Source organism: Eretmochelys imbricata, chromosome 4, assembly GCF_965152235.1.
Source record: "Eretmochelys imbricata isolate rEreImb1 chromosome 4, rEreImb1.hap1, whole genome shotgun sequence".
NCBI classification, from domain to species: Eukaryota; Metazoa; Chordata; order Testudines; family Cheloniidae; genus Eretmochelys; species Eretmochelys imbricata.
Window position 1 is genome coordinate 100,464,312 of NC_135575.1, and position 25,397 is coordinate 100,489,708.

General features: G+C 39.9%; 1 protein-coding gene across 2 annotated transcripts; it reads right to left on the reverse strand.

Annotated features, from left to right (window-relative positions):
- Positions 1-4,833: 4,833 nt before the first annotated feature.
- Positions 4,834-25,397, reverse strand: RHOH (ras homolog family member H). 2 transcript variants are annotated; one of them, XM_077815722.1, is made up of 3 exons: positions 25,280-25,397; positions 23,678-23,782; positions 4,834-8,790 (listed from the first exon to the last, which is right to left on the reverse strand). In XM_077815722.1, the coding sequence occupies exon 3, from the start codon at positions 8,556-8,558 to the stop codon at positions 7,983-7,985; it is 576 nt and encodes a 191-aa protein (XP_077671848.1). In that variant the 5' UTR covers positions 8,559-8,790; positions 23,678-23,782; positions 25,280-25,397; the 3' UTR covers positions 4,834-7,982. The 2 variants fall into 2 exon arrangements, with proteins under 2 accessions (XP_077671848.1, XP_077671849.1); XM_077815723.1 differs by lacking the exon at positions 23,678-23,782.

Consider the following 25,397-nt stretch of genomic DNA (forward strand, 5'->3'; position numbering starts at 1 on the left):
TTAGGCATTGTCTACTCCAGAAAGTTACACTGGTAGAAGCTAAGGTGTGAATTGATACCGCTATAGTTATACTGACATAACCCCTCTGTGGTCACTCTTATTCCAGTATAAGGGAGCTTTTTTGGTTTAATTTATGTTATTTGGAAATGAATATAAGCTAAACTGGAAAAAGGCATTCTTATTCCAGAATAGGGCCTGGTTTACATTTAGGGTATGTCTACGCTTGCAGAGTTTTTGCGCTGTAAGTTTCACTGGTGACAGGGAACCGGTGAAAGTAAAGCGCTTGTTTGTGTACTCACTCAATTCCTCAGGCGTCAGAGAGCGTTTACACTACCAGCACTTCCATCGGGATGAGAGCAGCGCTGTAGGCCAGCTGTCCCACAGTGCAGCTCTCTCGCTAGGTCTTGTGGGAGGTGGGGGGGTGAGCGGAAGGCATTCTGGTTCCATGCTCAATGCCCCGTGCTGCACTGCTTCATGTCCCAGCAGCCCCATTACTTCCTTGATTCTTCTACGGCATTTTTTAACACCCCCTGCCGTCTGGTGGCTTTCCCCGCCACATCTACAAGCAGGAATGGATCCCGCACTGCTGTCCTCTACTCCGATAGCTGTCACTTGCACATCGTGCGTCGCAGTGCAGCTGTTCTTAAACTTGCAAAGAGAACTGCAGTCAGAGATGCCTGATGAGCTTCCTGAAATGGAAATAAGTAACATTCGGTTGCTTTTGGCAACTGAGGAGCTGAGCACTGTGGAACAGTGTTTTTCGGCTTGGGAAACTAGCTCAGAGTGGTGGGATCGTATCGTTATGCATGTCTGGGGTGACGACCAGTGGCTTCAAAACTTTTAGCTGCAGAGAGCCACCTTCATGGAACTGTGTGCTGAGCTTTCCCCAGCCCTGCGTTGCCAGGACACCAGAATGAGAGCTGCACTCGCTGTAGAGAAGCATGTGCCAATTGCATTGTGGAAGCTGGCAACTCCAGACAGCTACTTGTCGGTTGCAAACCCGTTTGGAGTGGGGAGATCGACTGTTGGTGCCATGGTAACTCAAGTGTGCAAGGCCATTAATCGCAGCCTACTGCCCAAGACCGTGACTCTTGGTAATGTGCATGACATTTTGGATGGCTTTGCAGAAATCAGCTTCTCTAACTGTGGTGGGGCTATAGATGGAACGCACATCCCTATAGTTGCCCCGGGCCACCTTGGCACCGAGTACGTAAATCGAAAGGAATACTTCTCCACGGTTTTGCAGGCACTGGTGGATCACCATGGGCGTTTCACTGACATTAACGCTGGATGGTCCAGAAAGGTGCATGACACACGTATCTTTAAAAACACTGGCCTGTACAGAAAGCTGCAAGCATGGACTTTCTTTCCAGATCAGCAGATCACCATCAGGGAAGTGGAGATGCCCACTGTGATCCTGGGAGACCCAGCTTACCCACTGATGCCATGGCTCATGAAGCCATACACTGGAAACCTAGATGTCAGTAAGGAATGTTTCAACAACAGGCTGAGTAGGTGCAGAATGGCTGTTGAATGTGTATTTGGCTGTTTGAAAGTGTGCTGGAGATGTTTGTACAGTATACTGGAAACGAGTGAGGAAAATATTCCCATGGTTATTGCGGCGTTCTGTACTTTACATAACATTTGTGAGGGGAAGAGCAAAAGGTTTACTCAGATGTGGAGCATGGAGGCCAAACGCCTCGCTGCTGAGTTTCAACTGAAAATCATTAAACTTTGCTGCTGTGCTTGGGAAAGGAAGTGTTAACAGAATGTGCTGTGCTTATGAAACTTCTGAGTTTCACCACAAAAAGTCATTCACAGGTGTAGACCCTCCCACGGTTTTTGCACAAAAAAGAGACATTTTGCGTTTTAAGTGGCAAGTGTAGACATGCACTTACAAATTAGATTGACCTAGTTATGTCTCTCAACCCTACAGTGGTGCATCTGCAACATTTCAAGGGTAGACAAGCCCATAGCATAACATAATTAATGAGCACATCATGTCAAATTTTCAAAAGCATGTAAGTGACTCATTTTCAAAAGTACCATAGGACCCTAAATCCTATTTTAATTGTCTAAGTGAAGTAGGCCCTTTTGAACCTTAGTCAATACGGCCCTACTCAGGAAAGCACTTAAGCATGTGCTTAAGCATTCTTCCCTGAATCAGGGCCTATATTTGCACATGTACCTATGATTTATTTTAAAACTCTATTTGTATGGCTTTTCCATACCTTTCCTGCAAACCAAATTGCTGAGGGAACATCATACAATATTTGACAATATTATTTTTTCCTCTGTTTTACAGTTAAAAGACAGCCACAAAAACACAACCCTAACAAAATACACAAAACAATGAAAGAACAAGGTAAGCCCACAAATAGTTAACAACTGTTAGTTAACATGTAAGTCAGATAGAACAAAGCAAATCATATCTATCAGGCCTGGGTTACAGAAATGCTCCTTATCCATTTCTGGTCCACTACAAATATTTATTCAGATAACAAATAATTATTTATATGCTTATTTTCATAGAAACACCCAGATTTATATATTACAGTTCAAGCAAATACTGCTGAATCTTTATATAAAAATGATCTTCTGTTATCATCACATTTTGCAAAATAAGTGAGAAAAAATAAAATGTTTATGCTAAAAGGCAGATTAGGGTTTTAGAGCAATTTGAATATTAAAGTCAGTTCTTTATGAAGGTGGCTGTATCTGAGGAATCCCTTAACCAAGTAACTTCAGCAAGAGGGGCACTCAATTCAATTAAAAGGTTGCAAACTCAAAGCTGATCAAAGGAAATACTTTTTCACACAACAAGATGCAGAATGTTGCTGAGGCCAAGAACTTAGCAAATGACTGGACATATGTGTGAATAACAATAGATGGAGTTATCATAATCAGTGATAAAAAATTTGGAAGGCATATTTAAACCTCATGGTTCAGGGCTTAAGCAATCTCTGACTTTTAGAGTATGTCTACACAGTAGCTGGGAGTGTGCTTCCCAGCCTGGGTAGAGAGACATGCACTACCTCTGCTCAAGCTAGTTTGTTAAACCTATCAGAATGACAGTAGCAGCAGAGGTGGCAGCTCTGGCTTGTCACCCAAGTACCAGCCTGTCCAGGGGTTACGTACTTGAGTGGCTAAGCCATACCACTGCTGCCACTACACTGGTATTTTTAGCATGCTAGCCTGAGCAGGGCTAGTGCATGTCTGTCTACACAGGCTGCGAAGCACTCTCCCAGCTGCTGTGTAGACATACCCTTAGAGATAAGGATGAGACCTAGTCTATGGCGGCGGGGGGCACATTATCCCACATTTGCTTGAAATAAGGTTTTTACACCTTCTGAAACATCTGCTGTTGGGCATTGGACTAGATGGATCTCAGATCTGATCCATATGGCAGTTCCAAGGTCCCTATGTTTAAGCATGTTGGAAACCACTTTGCAGTCTCTGGGTGAAATCCTGGCCCTCATTGGAGTCAATAGGTGTTTCACCAGTGATTACAATTGGGCCAGGATTTCACCCTCTGTATTTGGGGTCTCACACTGCGAGATCACTATTTCCAGCACTAGGCTTGAGAAAGAGACATAATTAAAAATAATAAATAAATAGCCTTTCACAGTTTATTCATGATGATAAATGCTTCTTAGCATTGACATGCTGTAAACGGTTGGGCTGAGAAAAAGTGGCTCAGTTTCCCTCTAAGTATCTAGACAAAATGCCTCTGCCTTCGTCATTCCTCGACCTGACATGATTTTAAACATCAATATACACTTACTCATTTGGGTAGTTTTTATTATGAACTGGATGGGATTAGAGGGGGCAATTAAGGAGTCTTTTTCTGTATTGGGGAAGGGGGGGAAGAATGCCCAAATCCTCTTGCCCAAGTGCACAGCCTGGGTTCTATGCTGTATGTTAGTGAGGTCCATGAGATTGGGAGGGAGATAGCATTCTCCCTTCCAAGTCAGTAACGGTATGTCTACACTGCAGTTAGACATCCGTGGCTGGCGCCTGCCAGCTAACTTGGGCTACAGGGCTATTTAATTGCAGTGTAGCCATTCCACTAGGCTTCACTCTCATCAAGCCAACCTTAATCCTACCGTGTGATCTAGGCACAGTGCCCATCCACAAACATGTGGTGCAGAGCCAGGATGTGGTGTCCTTTGAATCCTACCTCTTGCTCAGTTGAACTGCATGCAAGGCCTTCCGAGGCCTTTCCTTCATAGCGTGTAAAATACCATATAAAAGCCCACTGTGTGACTCATTTACATTACTGCTATATCCCTCTAATGGTGTGTTTCTGACACACATTTTCATTTGACTTTGTTCAATATAAAGATAATTATTTGGGGCATCTTGATAGCCTGTAATCACAGCATCATGTAGCCCAGAGGTGGTCAAACTATGGCCCGCGGGCCACATCCGGCCCGCAGGACCCTCCTGCCCGGTCCCTGAGCTCCTGGCCCAGGAGGGTAGCCCCTGGCCCTTCCCCCGCTGTCCCCCCTCCCCCGCTGCTTCAGCGTGCTGCGCTGCTGGAAACCCCATGTGGCCCTCAGGCCAAAAAGTTTGCCCCCCCCCCCGATATAGCCGATAATCACCACAAGTGGTCATGGCATAACACTTATTATTCTGCAACACATAAAAGCAGCACTTTTAATCAAACTGAACACAAGAAGAGAAGATAATTTGTTAGAGCCCTTTTTAAAAAATATATCCAGAAAAAGATGACTGGCTAAGTCAGGTGAGAAAACAGTTACTCTGGTAATAAGCACCGTAGAAATGTCTATAAATAAATAAACAAAGTGAGAAGATTTACAATATTACTCATACTTTTTGCACCCATTTTTTAATGTTCATGACATTAACAACCGTTAATCTTTAGTTAGGATTACAGAAAACACAGTTTTCAGTAATGAAGGACTATTGAGATTTGATAAGGAGAAAAAAACATGGTGGTTGCCAAGGCTACAGGGTTTTCATTGAGGACCTCATCCTGCAAACATCTGTGCATCTGAATGATGTTACTCATGTGAAGAGTCCCACTGAGTTCAAATTCATTTACTAACAGGCTAAATTTTAGTGTTTCTGTGGGCAATGGGCTTGCATTCTGTGCCTAAATTTTTGCAGTCAGAGGTGGCAGAACTTAAGAGCGGAATACAGATAAGCTAGGAAATGACTGGAGCCCCTATGCTGTGATCCTGGGTGCAGGAGTTTGAAAGGATTTAAAACAAATGTAAATGACCCGTATGAACCCAATACTTGTTTGTAATGAAAGGGCCTCCCTTAGGATAACACTGGAAAGTTCAAGTAGAAATAAATGTTTACTAGCCTGGGACTTGGTGGTGTAATAAACACTTCAAGTGCTTTGTGTACACTTACAGTTCAAGGGCCTATCCTGGAAATATTTGCTCACATTAGTCATTTTATTCATAGGATTAGTCCCATTGAACTCAGTGTTTAAACTTAAACAGTATTTAAACAGTGTTTAAGTATGACTCTGCCCATTGCTCCTACTTAGCTCTAATTCCAAGAGGTAGGTAATATACAAGCAATTGGCTGATACCAAAACTAAGTAACCATGGGATTTCATTATGGAACTCTTCCTCTTTCAATCCTCAATTCCCGCGCTATTGTTTGCTACTCACACTCACTGTGTCATGTCTTAAATTGTTCTAGAGGGCACCTGGTATGCTTCTGAGCCCCATATAAATAACAACCATCATTATTTTGTCTCATGCAAGTTCATGTCTGCAATTGCTGGGAAGAGCAGGACTTAATTTGCTAAGCTCTCTTTAGAGAAACTCTGATAGCCTGCCAAGCTGGGAGCAGCACCCTGAGAGTACCCAGTTCACTCCCCAGCTATATTTGAACTATGATTTGCTCGCTAAGGAAGACAGACCAACCCAGCACTGCAGGTGTCTAAAAACATTAAGGCAAAGTCCTGAGGTTCTTACTCAGTTTTGAATCAGACAAGTTATTACACCCACACTCCCATCCAAATGCTAGCAGGAGTTTGCCCAAATAAGGACTCAGTGAGAACAGGGACTGATCTTTCTCCCAGGATCCAGGTGTAAAGAGGATCCTTAATCATATAGAAGGGGGAAGTGTTGCCTTCCATGGCATCATCTCCTCAGACCCTACAGAAAGCAGAAAGGGAGGGGTTGAGCTAGAGGTGGAAAGGAGAGGCACTACATACGTGACTAATCTATCTCCCCCCACACATCCATCCTGGCAACCACAGGGCATCCTTTGTAAAGCCCCCACAGCCTAAGGTTGCGTTAACTTTTGTGCGGAGCCCTACTACACTGTGGAACCCCCTGGAAGGTTGCTGTGGGCAGGGAAAACCCTGTGCTTGGGGCCACAGGTGCTGGAACTAGGGCTGTTGGGGGTGCTGCTGCACTCCCTGGGTTGAAGTGGTTTCCACTATATACAGGGTTTACAGTTTGGTTCAATGACTCTCAGCACCCTTGCTATACAAATTGTTCCAGCACCCTTGTATGGGGCAAGAGTTGCATGGGTGTGGCAGCACAAAAGGCCCTGATTTCCACTGAGACCAGTGCATACCTCAGAGAATCCACAGGTTGTGTGTGTTGAACTACTGCCATCCTGAAAGGGGGTCAAAGCCCACCCTCACCCCCAATAGAGTTATCCCATGCAAACCCATATACAGGTTTTCTGTGCTGGGGAATAACCTGGCCCCAAGGATTTGACCCTAAATATTGTTAGTTTCCTCCGGTAAGTAAAGGATATTGAATTATATCTTGTAAAAATCCAAAGTAATTACGCTTGGCACCCCAGGTCCAGAGATTGTTTGCTGCTGATTCAATTTATATCTATTCAACGTCACCATGTATTTGATTACCCTTAGTATGTTAGATTATTGGTTTCAACAAAACCTCTGTTCAGAAAAATGTTCATTAAAAAAAAAGTGTGAGAGAGAATTTTAGTGCTCATGAAAAATGTCTGTCATCCCTGGAGACTGAAATTTTCTGCCTACAGAACAGGGGCAGCACGTTGCATGACAGTGAGAGCCCCCCTGCACTGTCCCATCCCGGAGCCTAAAAGTTTTATCTGGGAGCCAGCACCTCTAAAGATGAGGGAGCACATCAGTCTCCTCTGGCCCATTCAGTCTTTGGCCTCTTTGCTGAGACAGTCACCAAATGCCAAAGTATGGCATGTTTTCTGATGTAGTCACCGATCTGCTGGGAACTGGGCTGAGACCATAAAATAAATATTATGTAAGACACAGATCAACTAACAATAATTTTTGGTCACTTCCAGACCAAGCTGGAATTGGACCAGCAAAGGTGAAAGATTCTGTTCCACTAATGATCCCCTGTATTCCAGCTGTCACTCCCACTGCTACCACTCCATTGGGGGTTTTACCTCAATAAGAACTGCAAGGGTTTGGTCCTAGGAGGCTATTTCACAGATATGACAGTCTGCATTTGTGGTTAGCTAGAGAAAACAAACTATATTAGAGGAGTTTAAAACAAAATGTACAACTGTCTTTTTAAATTAAATATACAATAATCAGATTATATATACAAAGTTCTTAGAGTCAAAAACTCAGCATGGGAAGTTATGTCAGCAGGGATTTCAGGCAAAGCAGAGGCCTTCTATCATTAAATAAGTGAGAACAAATGAACCAACAACAGAAATGAAAAATTAAAGAACATAGATATTATCCATAAGTCTCCAGTTCAGGCTCACTCCAGTCCTCTGTGACCAGACAGCCGAGAGGAAAATAGCCCATTTACAGTTTTGTGGAGAAAGAAAAGTTAGCTGCACTTTTCATGTGCATTATTCATGGAAAGGGAAAAGCCAAGTCAGGTAGCAAGTACATCTGGCCCATAAGGAACTCTAGCATGGTGATCCTACCAGAGGTCCTTTCTTGGCTCACCTTCCATTTTCTATGCTGATGTACTTCTGTGCAAGGGAAGAAGTAATGCAGCTAATAGAGTAATAAAGCGACTTCAAAAGATCCTGCACTCATTGACGGAGAAGAGTTTCCTCCTCTTCTGTTTTCGGGCTTGATTGACTGCAGTCCGGACTGCATACTCAAATACCTGTTGCACTCCCCTGTTGCTGAGAGCAGAGCACTCCAAGTAGCCTTTAGCTCGGACCTCCCGGGCCAACCGCTTCCCATCAACTGAGCTGATGCAGGACAAATGATGGGGTCCTGCTTCCCGCTGGTCAGTCTGAGTGGCCACCACTAAAACGGGGATTCGGGGCAAATGGCTTCTGATCTCACCAATCCATTTATTCCTCAGGTTTAAAAAGGAGTTGTGGTTGGCCACTGAGTAGCACATTAACACCACGTCAGCCTGTTGGTATGAGATGGGGCGGATGCCCTTGAAGGCATCACTGCCTGCTGTGTCCCAAAGGCCTAGGCTAATCTGCACACCATCCATGAAGACATCCACCCCTGTGTTTTCATACACTGTGGGCTTGTAGGTATCAGGAAAAGTCTCAGAGGTGAAACGTACCAAGAGTGATGTTTTCCCCACGGCGGTATCTCCCACCAGCACGCACTTGATTGAATCCAGCATTTTCTCAAATTCCACCTCAAAACACCCGTTTCAACTCAGGAAGAGCAGGAGCCGTAGAGAGAGAAAGAGAGTTCTCAGGGACCTTTTGAAATAATCTCCATTCAGTAGGAATTCATCCAGATTCTTTAACTTCTCAAGACCCGAGAGTTTCACTTGAGTACAAAATCCCCTTCTCTCCCACACAACTGTGTGATGCTATCAGTCAAATGCTTCAGTGAGTAAAACGAGCTTCCTGAAAGAGAAAAAATAAAATGTAACATTCATAAACCATCTTTGTTATAATCCAGTGCATCATTTATTGTAAATTTCTCTGGACATCTATTTGGGCAGTTCCAAACAGTGTTCTAATGCAGGTATTAATGTCATTCCCTCAAGCCACACAAGTAGCACCAATTGATGTAAAAAAAAATCTTTTTAGGGCAATAATCCATCTCTCTCTAGTGCAACCATTTGTTTTATTAGATACCACTCAGGTTTCTCACTCAGCAAATGGGGTAAGATTTTCAAAAATACCTAAGTAATTTAGGAACCTAAGTCCCACTGACTTTCAATGAGACTGAGGCTCCAAGCATCTAATTCACTTTTGAACATGCAAATTAGGCTTTTTAGGCACTTTTGAAAATTTACACACCCTCTCCAGCAATGCTCTTCAAATGCAGCACATGAAAAAATGTACGCACTAATTGATTTGATTATTTAAGTAATTCAACAATCAAAGACAATATGCAACCTCTCAGATGACAATGAAGCGGAGGGAAAGCCTTTAGATATAAATCTGGTGTGACATGAACCCTTCTAGTTTTACAAATGGTGCAGTAACTACTGGGGGTGAGGGGGAAGGCTTAAAATCTCTTTGTTGCAAATCTCTTTAAATTTTGAATTGATTGCAAACTGTTAACAAAATATAACCACTGGGAAGGAGAATATATTTATTTGGTTTGCTCTTCTGGCCTGTTTTTTTAGTTAGTTTTTAAAACTGAGTTAAAGTAGTTTCTGGCATTACACCTGCTCTTGAGACCCTTGCCAGTATTTAAGGTTTTACAATCACATTTTCCTATTGTTGTAAATGTTTCTCTCTTCCCCAATTGCTCTGCGAAAGATTCACACAAACAACACAGGGAAACTAACTGTCTGATTGTACAGAGGAAACAGTGAAACTGACTATACACTAAATGTTTTCAAATTCAGTAACTGAAAAACTAAAAAAAATAACTTTCCCTTCTTCTCTTTCTAGTCTTAGATGTTCTGAATAATAATAGTAGCTAAAAATATGAGTTTAATTGTTAAATTAACAGTGTCCCTCTAATGTGTATTTTTCATTTAAATAATTGATTTCCATTCATCCCCTTCTTTTGTTAAGAGGGGAGACACTTCTGGAGTTTATTTGTACAGACAAAAATTATCACCACACAGTAAAGGGCAGAAGAATGCTCTGTAGTTTACAATAGCCAACTCTAGTTTCAACTATCTCAGCATTCTGCTCTCCTAGCTATACATTTATAGTATATTTAGTGCTTCAACTGATTTCACAAAGGGGAAAAAAAAAAGCATCAGTTGGACTTGCAGTGCATTTAACTAGCATTGATAGTGCAATTCCCTGCTTCTATTTTATAATCAGGCAGCATCCACCCTCCTGTGGGATTGCCTGCAGCATGGGCACCTTTCATGTATTCTGCCACATGAGCCAACCGAAAGAAAATAAACATACAAGCAATCTGACTTGTACTCAAGGGAGTATTTTATTTTATAAATGCTTCTTCAAACCCTCATTGGCAAATTTTCATACTGATTTCTTGTTACTGGTATTTAGAAGAGAGTCATTGCAACAGGCGGTATTTCTTGGTTTGCAAACACAATGTCCGTTTCCAGCCCGTACATGGTGGATTCTGAGAATTCTGATAAAGACTGAATCACACCCAGGTGCCCTCCTGTGTATCAGGAAATGAACAAGACCATGAATGAACAAATCCCCTCACGTTTGTTTGATACCACTGAGTGTCTGGTGTATAATTTACTTTTAAAACTGTGAGAAGTAACCTGTAAAAGTTTAGCCCCCTCATGGGATAGACTTCACTCAGAGAAGAGAATTCCAAATAAATCAAACTAGATTTTAAAAAAATATAAATATAAGACTTGAAAAGCACACACTGGATGTGCTGTCCAATTATTTAACCATGTTTATTGGAGTGCTGCTATACTGGAAAATTGTGTCAATATTACCATGATAAAGCCCTGTATTCCAGTGGCTTATAACTCAGATATAACCATTTGCTCCCCTATTAAAATTCAGCATAAAAAAACTCCTCTCCACAGCACAAATTTCTTTAATTCATTTTCAATCCTATTAGTCTGGTTATTTTTATTTTTATTTGAGGGGGAAAAAATAGAAGTTACTAATTCAAGATGCTTTTTGGTTTTCTCTAAACTAAAAAGTGAGACCGACAGACACATAGGGGTGGCATACAATTTGCCCTTAATCTGATTCTATTACTTTGGATATTTTGAAAATAAAATAGAATGATGGCTAATATAGTAAAAACAGACTAATGAGTCTGCTATTAAATGTTCTATTCCTGACACACACTGACTAGTACTGACACATACAGTACTGATAAGTCCCATCAGAAAAGCATACGGCTGTTTTTAAAGTAAAGGGGGTCAAACTACAATCCATAGATAAATAAAATCAAAAGGTACCCAGCTGTGGCCATTTTTTTTATTCCTCTTGCGTGGGTGTGTCCAAGGGCCCAGGAACCTCTATCCTGATCTAGATCTGGATTTATTTTAGCTATCGGCTGCAGTTTTCACTGTACCATATATTATACACACTACATAAATGCCTATTAGATTTGGAATTTTAATTACACAAAAGCCAAAAATGTCAGATGTAAAATTCTCACACAACTTTCACTGTAATTGCCAACTATCTGTGCAAAACAGTAAGGTCTTAAATGACATGATCGCACAACATATGTGCAGCATTGCAAAATTCCACGAACATCCATGAAAGTTTACAAGAAAAGATGCAATTTAAGCATACATCAAGAATGCACAATTCATCTCCCTGACAAAGTCTTACTGTAGAAAGAGTATTAAAATTCAGTGTAAGCAGTGAAGAAAACACTACACAAGTAAAGCTAAAGCTATACAAAAATAGTCAGTTTAAACCAAAATGAAGAATATATACTTGATGTCCTATAAAGAGTCCTGTTGGAGGGGCAGTACTAAACCTTGGTTTAAGAGGAAAAGTGGCAACACAACACACTGCATAAGCACCTGCAAGGCTAGAAAAAAATATTGCAGATTCTTTCCACTGCACTATATTACAGAATGTGCTAAATAATATATCACATTGCCCAGTTCTGTGTGATCACCAAATAAAAGATCCTATTAGAAATTCCTGCTGACAGGGGTAGAGTTAAGGTTGCTAAGGGAAATTTAACTCTGAATTTCCTAACTTCTGTGTGTTCAACCTTAATGCAGACGTAGCAGAGTTTTGCATATAATTTTAAAGAAAAAGACAAAAAGTGAGTAAAAATTTAAAATATCACGAGGGAGATTTCCCCAGGCCCGAATAGATAGACACTCCCTTTGCATTGTCTTTCAAGAGGAGCTGGGTGCCTAAATGCACTTTGAGCTTTTGAAAAATTCCCTCTCCCCTCCACCCACAACAGTAAAATATTGGAGAAAAACTTTAAATTAAAGAAATATTAAAAAAACAAGCAAGCAAGGATTGATTGCAATAGGCTATAATGGAAACCTACAGAATCCTGGATCCAGTGAAGTTGATGGCAAAATTCCCATTAATTTCAATGGAGCCAGGATTTTGCTTCCTCCTGTTCCCATTCCCCCCCGCCCCATGTCTATCACTGATATGCACTGATACCACAACTGATTCATATCATCTACTGAACTAAAGGCCAGTTAGTGTCCTGTACCTGAATTCATGCACATTGTAGGGAGAAGGCACAAGAAACTGCTCCTTACATGCACCACCCATGAGAGGGTTAATCACATGAGAATCTCTGAGCTCAGAGACTTCCAGGACTGTATGTAAACTCTGGCAACGCTAAGGAGAGTAGGTTACACCTCTGCACACGGAGCAGTGCAGCTAGCTGGGCACAGAGCAGAGCAGATGTTGCTCCTTCTCCAGGAATAGTGCAGTATCCATGCTCCCAGGAGTTCCAGAGTCTGGTTGCTCCATGCACAGTGCCTCCTAGAGCTCCAGCTGGCACACTGTGCCTCCATCACACTCAATGGGAGACTGAGGCTGTTTGACACAATCAAACCATATCCGATTGATGGTATCTAGGACACACCACCCTTCTGTAGCAACAGCAGCTGCCCTGGGCCTCATCCTGTACACATGCATTGGAGTACCTTTGTTCACATCAGTAGTCAGTACATGATGCAAGTAAAGGCACAGGATTTGTTTGTGTGGTTGCAGGATCAGGCCCTCTAATGATTAATTTTACCATATATAAGGAACAGTTTATAATCTGTAATGGTTACCTAAAAAATAAGTAGAAAGACTAATGCATAAGTGACTTCTTGGAAAAATACTTAAACACTGCAAAGCCTGATGTGGTTTGTGAGTAGTACAGGAAAGTAACCAGGGCCCTGATCCTGCAGTGGACTCCACATGGGAGCAGTGGCCTCATGACACAGCGCTCATTGCAGGATCAGGGCCTGAGTGAGTATACATCACATGAAGAACTAGCTTTACTTGTGCGGAAACCATTCCAAACACAATTGATTCAGGAACATTTATAGCTTAATGAGGCAGGTTTATCTGCTGAACTAAATGAGACTGTTTTTCAGTTTCACTAGAAATAATGCTGGCTTCTAGTTTAAAGCATAAAATGTCATCCAGTGTGGTCAAACATCTATATGAAAACACATCCCTGAGCTCAGAAAGATACATCAGGAACTCCTACATTCTAATCCTATCTTTGATACTCCTGGAGGAAATTCTGCACCACTGCAAATGTGCAGAATATATGTCCCCTGCGGATTTCTTTGCTTCCCCGCAGAAAAATGACTTTTTGATAGGGAAGCAAAGGGAAGCCACAAGAGTGGCCTTGTAACCTCTCCACCAGTATGTTTCAGGTGCCCAGGGCAGCCGGCAGAGAGGTAAATCACTGTGGGGCAGGGGGCAAGACTGGGAAAGATCCTTCTGGTAGCTCCTATCCTGTAGCAGGCTCAGCTGCTAGTTTTGGCTGGGCTGGGGAGAACAGAACTTCCTCTTCCCCTGCACAGCATCCAGGGCCGGGTCAGACCCACCCCGATATTTCTTCCCCAACTGCAGGAAGCTCTGCAAATCCCCCTTCTCCCTGCTTCCTGCCCCCATCGCTCCTCAGCTTCAGTGGGAGCTTAGGGTTAGTCAGTGGGAGCTGCTTCCCCATCCACCCAACCACCATGCATCCAGACCCCCTCATACCCAGACCTTCTCGCTGAGCCTCACTCCCCCGCACTCCTTGCACTGTGTCAGGGTTGGGTACAGCCTCACCCCTGAGTCTGTTTCCCAGGTGGGGAGCTGCACAGATCTCCACCTCTGTGCAGCCAGTGGCCTGTGTGCCCCAATGCCATGCTGGAGCCTCCACATTTATTTGACAAATAAAATTTGCAGAATTTTGCAGAATTTTAAAATATTATGCACAGAATTTTTAATTTTTTGGTGGATAATTTTTCATATTTTGGCACAGAATGTCTTCGGGGTACTTTGAAAATGATTCCAGCCTTCTCTAGACTAGGATTTGGATTAGTTAACATGTGTACAAAGAATAGTGTAGACAAGGCCTTTAACACATGCTAGTCTGGTTGGCCAGCCAAAGTGTTTTGAAGATTAAATACAATGCATATGCTAAGTATTATCATCGTTATCCTGCAACTGCTCCTGCAACTGGAATTTATTGCCATATGTATAACTATATCTGTAACCCCTCTTGTTTTACACATATCTGAGGCTCTTAAGAGGACTAGTGAGGAAATAGCATAGCAGTGGAAATGTCTGCTTATCACATACAGCTATATATCTCCATCACTACTGATACAGCCAGAACTGTGGACTGCAGTACTAAGTGTCTGGAGGAGACTGGGTAATGGATGAGGGCTAGCTGGCTGAGAAGTGAATGCTGATTGGTTGGGGGAAGCAACCAGAAGGTATGGCAGAAATAATACTGGCTCCTTTGATTGAGAATGTGGGTCTGCCATTTGTAGATCAGGTTCATAGTCTGAGGAATCTGGTTAGACTCCCAGCTGGTATTAGAAGGACAAGTAGCTCCTACAGTTTGAATCAGGTAGTGCCTGTTTCTTTCAGATACAGACTTATGCAACTGCCATCCATGCCTCTGTCACCCCAACGTTAGAGTACTGCAATGTATGGGCTACATCTTAAATCCATCTCAAAATTGCAACTGGTGAAGAATCCAGGACCCCACTTGGTAGGGAGGGTTTCTTTTCATGAAAATGTTAAACTAGTGATACTCAGACTGAGGTTCACGAGCCTCAAGTGGCTCTTTAATGTGCCTCCTGCGGCTCTTTGCAACACATGATATTAAACCACTGTGTGATTTAATTATTAACCAATCTAAGTTATTAACCAATCAGGGTGCTTTTATTATGTTAGTAACCAATTGTAGTTGATAAAATAATAATACTTGGTCAGTCATTTTGCTGATATATATATATAAACTACATATTTCCCCTGTCATACTGTTTAAATATGAATATACAGTACTATAGTAAATTAAACAATACATTCACTACTATACTCTTTTGGGTAATGTTGATCACTAATTTGATCACTAATGTTGATCATTAATTTGACTCCTGAAGTCTGAGTATCACTGTGTTCATCCAATGCTCTATTATCTGCACTAACTACCTATTAGTTTGTAATTTGATTTTAAGATGTTGCTTTTGACCTGTAAAACCCTAAATGACTTACCTATCTACACTGCAGCTGGCAAGCGTAATTTCCAGCACAGGTAAACAGACTCACAGTAGCTCAGCTTGAGCTATCACCTAAAATAGCAGTGTGGACTCTCCGGTGCTGGTGGCGGCTTACCTAGCCACCCCAGTCCAAGCCCGCCCAACTTCCTAAGTCCGAGCTCAGGTGGCTAGCCCAAGATGCCGCCAGTGCCGCAACGTCCACTCTGCTATTTATGGTGCTAGTTTGAGCTGAGCTAGCGTGACGCTGTTTACCTACGCTGGGAACCACATCTTCCAGCTGTAGTGTAGACATAAGACAATCTCTTTCCTCATAAAACAGCACCACAGTTGCAGTCTGTGGAAGCATTTGAGCTATGGCACCATTGGTACGAAAGAGAAGGTGGAGGTGAAGGGGATACTGCCTGAGTGTTTTCCATTAGGCCCCTTTCCAACTCTCTTCTCTCACTTGGTCCATAACAGCCTTTGTTCAATTTGTTAATCTGCAGGGCAGGCTACAAGGTCCCTCTTTCTTCCTGACTGAGCGGGAGCAGGGAGAAGGGTGAGGTTGGCAGACTATGCTAATTTAATTGGTAAGGTTTTTTAAATGTCTGTTATATTTATGTTACTGCTGGTGTAGTGTTGTTAGTGCATAATTGCCAGAATTATGATCAATTGATAGTTTATGATTAATTGTAGTTTTAAGCATTTTTAAAAGTGCTCAGAGGTTGTGATGAGCACTCTTTATACAGTTATTATACATTTAAATAAATAAATGGGAAAATACACCTTCCATGTCTTTCTGAAGTTAGGATAACAAACCACATGTGTTAAATCTTTACTTTCAAACCTTGAGAACTTCGTCTCAAAACTACATTTCTTCAGACAAGAGAAAGACACTAGTCCCAATTCAAACCTGTGAAATTTAACAAAGATTTTCAGTTTTTTAAATAAGAAAAATGGGAGGTAAAGACTTGTTTCTTTTTTAAAAAATAGAAAGCTGTCTTTTCATCACCTTCATGCAACTCAGAAACAGTCAAACGTCTTGGTGTTAAACTTCCCTAAAAATATTCACGTCTGAGACGAGCCAAAGCATGAACATTTTGAATTCCTAAAATGCTTCTTCAGAAGATGTAAAGCTTGAAACTAAAAACAAGGGGGAAAGGCCAAATTTTCAGACATTTGTAACTATGTTATTATTAAATAGGCTTTTTCATGCCCTCAGTTTTGAGATTGAAATCCCCATTGCTGAGAATAGAGATTTCTACTTCAAAGAGGGTAGCATGATATGGCCCAGCAGTATTAAGGAGTAAAAATAAAAGATGAAGCCGCATACCATGATTATTTGTGTCTGATCACACTTTTGATACAACCACATCATGAAAATTAAACATGCATACCCATGAATTAAAACAACCTTAAAAGGTCAAAAAAGTCTGAGTTAAGGGCTGATATTTAGGGTTCCTGAACTATTGAAGCCAATGGGAACTATGAGTGCTGAGTACCTCTGATAATCAAGGCATGGATCAGGTGGATCCTTAAACTACCTCATTCTCATTGTGCTTAGGTATGGCATATGGTACGAAATGTCAGATAACTCATTATTTGGGTGCCCAAGACTCAACGGTAAATGATTTTCAACACTAACCCTTGTGTGCTGCCCAAATTCATATGAGGTTAATTCTTGGAGGTGAAATTCACCCTTTACGGGGGGCAATACAAGTCCCTGATCCAACATCCTTTGAAGTCAATGGAAAGGGAACATTGTTTCATGCCCTAAGCGAGTGATGCTCACGCCTTTTACTGGTTACCTGAATAACAGTGAACTTCGTCCGTTGTGCCATGTAAAATTGTTCTGGTACACTGTATATTGGATAAAATAGCCTTTGTTTCCCATCCTCAGCTATAACACCCTTTTGTTCTTGCTGTTAAACAATTCACAAGTTTTACATCAGATGTGGCTGTATTTCAGGGGTGGATATGCATATACATATTGGGGGGGTGGTATTCTACACACATACACCCATATTTATCTATCTAAGATACTTAGTGGCCCGTATTAGTGTATGTGTATCCATCAGTGAAATACAGCTACTTCTGTGTGTGCATCTAGGTATAGATATGCACACACACACAACATACTTAAACTTATATAAACACACTCACATTATGTTCCTATTATATGTACATATTATGAAGAGACATCTTTTCATAATTAAAAATGAGCTAGGTTCCAGTCCTAAGGCCATGCCTAACTTCAGTATAATCAAACCAAAGGTCCGATCTTGTAACCATTTAGGCATGCAAATAGTCTCATTGACTTCAATTGCACTGCTTGTGTGTGAAGTTATTCACATGTATAAGGGTTTGCATCACTGGGCCCCAAACCACTTCAAATTTCTCATGACAACACATCCTACTTTAAACACAGAACTTTTTTCTTGAAGTATGAGGTAAATCATAGATAAAAGACATATCTATGGTAACATATATATTATGTAAATATTTATATAATATTTGGTAAAAACATTTTTAGCGGTTTAACTCTTTAAAATCCTTCTATCGTTTTTTGTTTTACTGAATTTCAGGTATTGATTTCTCTACAGATGGGACTTATCACAAAGTCTGATGCCTTTCACTGTTTTTGTTTGAATTTTTAATAATTTACTGGATATCTAAAGAGTGATTAACACCCATTAGGAAGTACAATGTACGTAAGTGTCCATCCCTTATGCACACAAAATGGATACAAATTTGTGTATAAAATGAATATATACCTTTATTCTGAATATGGCACTATTTGCCAGCCTGGGTAGCTATATAGATGTATGCACAAATCAATCAGCATATATTTAAAAAACATTAACAACTCAATAATGAATCTATAAATTCATGTATACTAAAACACACATAGTGTGTTTTTGGTTGGTTTTGGTGCTGTTGTTTCAAGTATGGGGATGTGGGTATAAGATATGCTATGTTGAATTTGTAACTGTTTTGTGTAACGAATAACTTTTGTTAGTCTCTAAGGTACCACAAGGACTCCTCGTTGTTTTTGCTGATACAGACTAACATGGCTACCACTCTGAAATAACGTATGTTGTATTTCATAGCGAACAATTCAGGATATTGTGTTATTGCTACATTATGGTGAACATTTATTAGTTAGAGAAAAAATATTTTCCTCTATTTCATGTCTGAAGTTATGTGTTGATTTTTAACAGGGCAAAGGTAAAATTGAGTGAGCTCGTAGAAATTTGGGTGGGGTGGTGAATGATGAATGATTCATTATGTCAAGGTAGTAAGGAACTGACTACATACTTTAACCGTGTATTTCCAGAATTGCCAATGTCCACAGTTTCTGTCCTGTGTGTATGGTAGGAAGGTATAAAATCTTTACTTAGATGTTAGCTGTAGTAAGTGGTATCCCCCTTTTGAACCTAACTATCAATTACAGGTTTTGTGTGGCAATATGTCTGTACCTAGTTAGCAAATCACTTTATAAAGCACTTTGTGGATGGAAGGTTATAATAATTATTCCTGCATTTGATGGTTTAACCTATTTAACCCTTTAATTTGTTTTCTACTTTTTTGTATTTAATTTATATGTGGCTACCTTGCAAGGTCTATTCGAAAATCCAGTCTTCATATACTTTATACTGTGCAGTTGTAAAATTGGTATAAAAGCATATTTATGGAATACACTGGAAAGGCTCCTTTCTCACATTCATAGCTTCCCTAGGAATGCTTTATTTTAACAAAAGAAATTAAATACAAAAGTATGTATAAATGTCACTGAAGTCATCTTTCCTACTCACACGGAGTCACAATGAAGTCAATGACTCTCCAACTGGGTGCAGGAACCCGTGAACACGGATCTTATTTCAGGGTCAGGGCTGCAGTTATGACCAAAAAAAATAAATAAAGGGAATGCCCCAGCCTTAACAAGCTGTCATGCTTGTATTTATTTAATTTATTTTTGAAGTAGCACCTGTTGTACACAGAGGGTCAGATATACATTGATGGATATGCTGTACAAACCATGGTGTAAGTCTTTTTGGAATCTGGCCTGAGAACGCCTGCTTTATTAGCTTTCTCTGATTTCTGTGCAACCTTAACATCCTATCACTTTTATATAAAATGTGTAATATTACAAGCAGCATTGGACCATATGGAATAGTTTCAGAAGAAAAAAAAAAACCTCAAGAGTGGATTTTCCAACTTCTCTCCACTTCCAAAAATAGATACTCCTTCTTTTCTCATCCCGCAATACAGTTTTGTCGGACCTCATTTTAGATTCTTACAGCTGGAATGTCTTTTTTCATCGAGTGAATAGATAATACATATTACCAGGCCGGGGTAGACTTTGGCAAAGTATTTCTGTTCTCTGAGGGTGGTCAGGAACTTTTTAAAGTTTTTCTTTACTGGCAAAGTCTTAGCACATTTTGCATGAAATCAGCCATTTATATGAAAAAGAGACATTTTTATTGGCAATATGGCTGAATGCCACATTTTGGACTTGTATACCAACATTTGCAAAATTTGGTTTATTTGACTCAGGGGGCTTGGTCCAAGCCCATCTGGAAGTTTTATAACATTCTCCCATTCAGCATTAAAGCCTTATTGAAACATAAGTGAATTTTCAAATCTGGTTTTAGTTTGATAATAATGAAACATCCCATCTTGAAAAGCTTTTGTTTAATTTATTTTATAACACGCCTTTGTAAAAAGAGGAAATCAAAAATATGAATGTGATTAAAAGAAGACGGTATAAATTATTCAGTATACCATACACTGTTGGAAGTAATTTGATATAATGGCCACACTTAAAGCTTTTCCAGTTTTTGACAACTTTTTAAGCATAACCATTGTAAATGGAAAAATACAAAGTGCAATTTATCCATATTTCTGCTTATCCCCAAACTGACTTTCATCAGAAGGGAAAACATTTGCCTTTCTTATTAAAGTGAAAGATTTCAGGACTTTTCAAAGCCCATGGATATGAAAGACAAGAAAAAAAAACCTTTAACTAACTACGGCCCTGGTTGCATGAAGAGAATCAGCCTTATTTTAAGTAGACAGGGGTAACCTTCAAAATCAAATCAATATCACTTGTGAGACGTGAAAAAATCAACAAATGTTACCACTAGCTCAAATTGGGTGAATTTCACCTATTTTAGATTAATTTTCAACCTTGCAAACGTGTGTATTGAAAACAGTATCACGCATTACCATTAACCACAATATTAATTCTGGCTTCTGCTGGAAGAGAAGGTGTTCTTTCTCTTCCCATCTATGTCGGGTCTTTCCCACACAGTGTGTCATCAGTGGTGCCCCTTTGGGAAACCCCCAAAACCAACAACAGCATCAGTTTTGGTTTTTAACATTTTTAAATGTTTGATCTGCCTATTTTACTGACCCATGTGGATAAAAATATGTTTCTTGAGTTCAATTCCACTCTCATCACATATGAATTTACAACTGCCATTGACTCCTGTGGGGGTTGGACAGAAGTATCAGAGGGCAAAATAGGGTCCTTTGCGCAAAAGGTATGTTTGCCTATATATATTAAGACATAGGTAATTAGGAAAGGTAACCTAATCTGTGATAATTTATGCCACTGGTTATCCCTTTTTTCTTTTGGACATACAAACAGATAAAATCTTTGGTGAAATTCTGCTCTTAGTTCTATTGGTGCAGTAACATTAATATCAATAGGGGTATTCTGATATAACTGAGAGCAGAATCTCTCAATTGCCCTTCCTTTCTCTGGTGAGAGATACATTTTAGACCTGATTAGGCAGCTGCTTTGTACAAGTGGTTCCCATTGTTCATACTTAGCAGCTGCATAACCAGAGCCTTTGGCTCCATATTATTCTCCTCTCAACACAGATCAGAGCTCATTTGTCTGTTGGTTTTTCAGTGAACATTAGAAATTAAGCACAATTAAATTATGCTAAATATATATGAAAATATGTTTAATTTTATGTGGAAGGGGTGATGGCAAGTCATGGGCCTCAAATTTGTTGTATGTTTCCAATACATAGAGGTATCGGCACAATATTTTAAAATGTGTTCTCAGTGGTGAGTTTGACAGGGTAATAGCCACTCTCCCTTTCTTTATGGCTAGGTGGGAGAAGGATCCCAAAACTATTTTCTGATATTTTTATGGGGTCATGGCATCGTGATGTTTGAGAATCACTGTTTAAAAGATCCAGCTGGAGCTAATCAAAAAATTAAAAACTTACTTTTGTAAAAAACTCTGAAAAGTCAAAGTTATTTTCATTCGTAAGTGTTTGAAACAGACTCATTTTTAGTGTATTAGAAATTGTTCATGATTTTCATTCCTTTTTCCACAAATTCTTTTTAAACAAAAACATTACTGAAAAGGTTATTGAAGGTTTTCATTTAATGGTAAACAAAAAATTGCAACAACTTTTTACATAATGTTTTCATTATTTTTAACTATAAAAAAACCATGAACTTTTTGCAACAAAAGAAATATTTCTTTTTCAAAGGCCATTTTTCAGCTAACCACATTGTCAATGAAAAATTACAGCCAGCTCTAGATCCATGAAGTGAGAGACAGGCTAATGTCTTGATCTCCACATGCCTTTGTGACCTTTATATTGGTTACTATATTGTACACTATACATGGGGCTACCTGGAAAGACCAGTCAGAAGGTTCCACTAGTGCAGATATAGCAGATCTCTTGCTTTGCAAGATTGGTCACAGGGAGCTCATTACATCTCTAGTTCTATTGGTTTCCGGTTTGCTTCGGGGTGTAAAGCAAAATGTTCATTTAGGCCTTTAAAGGTCTATGGTTTAGTCCTATCTACCCAAGAGATTGACTCTCTGCTGTCCACCACTGTGATAGCTGAGATCAGTTGATGCTCTCTTGAGGTTTCTGTAACTGCGGGCTGCTTCAAGGGTGTTTTCATTGGAGGGCATTTTACCCTAGAACTCACTTCCCACATTGGTCTAACAGAGCCAGAATTTGTTGAACTTCAGCACATAGTGTAAAACCCATCTCTCTACTCATGATTTTCCTGATAAGGTTGGTCAGACCCTTAAGAATGTCTCTGGGAAGGTCATGTCTACACTATAGCTGCTACAGCAGCACAGCCAAGCACTGCAGAGGTGCTGCTGTAGTGTAGATGCTTCCTACATCGACGGCAGGGGGTTTTCCATTGATATAGTTAAGCCATCTCTATGAGAGATGGTTGCCAGATCTATGAAAGAACTCTTCAGTTGACCTACCCACGTCCACACTGGGGGTTAGATCAATCTAACTATGGTGTTCAGGGTGCAAAATTTTTCACAGCCCTGAGCGATGTAGCTAAGTCAATCTAATTTTTAAATGTAGACCAGGTCCAGTGGCTGGGGACGTAGACTTAAATTTATGCTCTTACTCTGGCAGATGGACATGTGAGGCATGTCCTCTGATGCAGCTAATCATTGGCAGAAAAAAGTTAAATGTTTGAAGCCTGATTCTCATTTATACTATGGCCACTTTATAGTGTACAGGGTGAAGAAGCCTTAAAATGGGCATAAATTACACTTATACCAAATTTAAGGCAACTTGGTATTAACAGACAGCGTAAACTGGTCTTAGTGTAAATGAGACTCAGGCCCATATTTTACAATTTAATGGTTAATGAGCTCAGAGGCTTAGACAATGGGTGGAGGTCATTTATAAATACATAAAAGATATAAACACATAAATGTCTAATTTTCCCATTGTACAGCTTCTATTCTAGTGAGTGTAAAACCCTAAAGTAAATTCAGCCAGTTCCTCCTTCCATGGGTATTTCTTGCTGTAGGAAGTAAACTCACGTAAGCCTTCCTATAACTTTAATTCTGCCCAAAGTCTAAACAGTAGATATATGCCAAGTCCCTGCCTCTTTAATGAAATTGGATTAAATTATGTGACACATATTTAAGACATTCTTTGATGGATGAGATTCAATCACATTTTTAAATCACTTTCACATTTATGGTAACATCAAAAGTTAGATTAATTTATTTGTATAAAAATTCTTTTAGATTTTTTATAAATGTAAACTACTACACAATCTAATGCAAGTTCCACCTTATTTCTGCAGCAGTAGAAGTCAGGCATACACTAGGTACAGCAAAAAGCAGGCAGATCAGTCCAGCAAGGATCGTCTAGCCTTTTTTATCCTACCTTTCCGCTCTGAAAATATTTTCCTTAAGACAAATTTGTGTTAAAGACGGCCTCTTCCAGATGGTCACACCCACATTCCTATGCCATGTACTAATGGAAATAGCACTGAAAGAGGAGGATAGGAAAATTAAGAATTACATTCAGATTTTTACGGATACCTGAGAGAAATCTAGACCTGGCTGTGTCTGATGGATATTATGTGATCTAGCACCCTTAGACTCTGTCCTTATCCACTTCTTACATTAGCTACCTTTCATTGGCAAGGTGACCATAATTGAATAGCTTATACATTTGGAGGAGCAGCCTCTGAAAACAGAAGCTTGAAATGCATGTGTATATCTAGGTCTATATGTATATACCACTGCATATGTAACCAGACCATGTGTCGTGAAAATAACGTACTTGTTCAATAGAAAAGTAGCATTGAGAAGGAAGAGGAGAATTGTGTTTGTGGCCATTTAGAAGGCAAGTTAAGGATTTCATTCTCAACACAAAGAGGTGAAAAATCATTAGGATCCTAGCTGGACCAGGGTTCAACTGAAACTAGGAATGGAGCTGAAGAAATTAGCAAATTAAAAACCTTTTAATACTAACTTCAGTTAATAAAACATTAACATTTCACCTCTTTGAAAAAATTATTATGAAACAATTCTCATTCTAAATGTATATTATGAAAATAAAACAATAAATTTTCCCCTCAGTGACAGTTTATTTCGCAAACAAAGGATGGGATCCTCCTTTCATTTGCACCAGGTTTACGCATGTATAACTCCATTGACTTCAGTAGAGTTATTCATGATCTACACTACTGTCAATTAGATCAGAATCAGACCCAGGATTTTTAGATTTTTTTATTTTCTATATTTTTACGTAAATCGATTAATATATAAAGTTACTGGTACGTTCAACCTCACTTACGTCCTCCCTTTATAATGGGTCATTTTAGGCTGAAGTACCAAAAAAACCCTTAAAACACAATCAAAAATCCAGGGACAGCAGCGTGTTCTTTTTATGCTGAAGTAGAAAATAAGAATAAAATATAATAAAAAATCCAAGGGAAGTACACAAGGGGGACTAGGTTGTCTTTTAATATGATATCACAATAAGGAATGTTCTATTTTGTATAAAAATTGAAAGTATTTGTAGTTTTCAAATCAAGTTTTGTAAGATGAGACAATGGTGACAGCTAAAAACACTAATCTTGATTTAAAATTAGGGTGACCAGATAACAAGTGTGAAAAATTGGGACATGGGGTGGGGGGGGGTAATAGTTGCCTATGTAAGAAAAAGCTCCAAATATCAGGACTGTCCCTATAAAATCGGGACATCTGGTCACCCTATTTAAAATATAAATATTTATATTAAGACACTTGGGGGGAGGGGGCAAAAATTCACTAGACACAGGATGTTGAACATGGCTCTTGAAAATAAATGTTACGGAAGTCAAGTACTCTTGTGCAAGTGGAGGGTAAAGAAGAAAACTGGAGCTCTATGGTTTTTGTTTTTCCAATAGAATTTTTCTTGCTGGATTAACAGTAAATTTTCTTTTTTCGTAAAAGGGGTTGGGGAGAGGAGAGGAAAAAAGAAAAGAGAATTACATACCTTCCAAATAAGCCCGGTGTAAGAGACTGAGTTTAGTTCATCTGGTGATGGGGCAGCAGAGACAGACATACTGTGATGAAAAATAAGCGAGTGGTTTAGTTCAAGTCAGCTTCCTGAA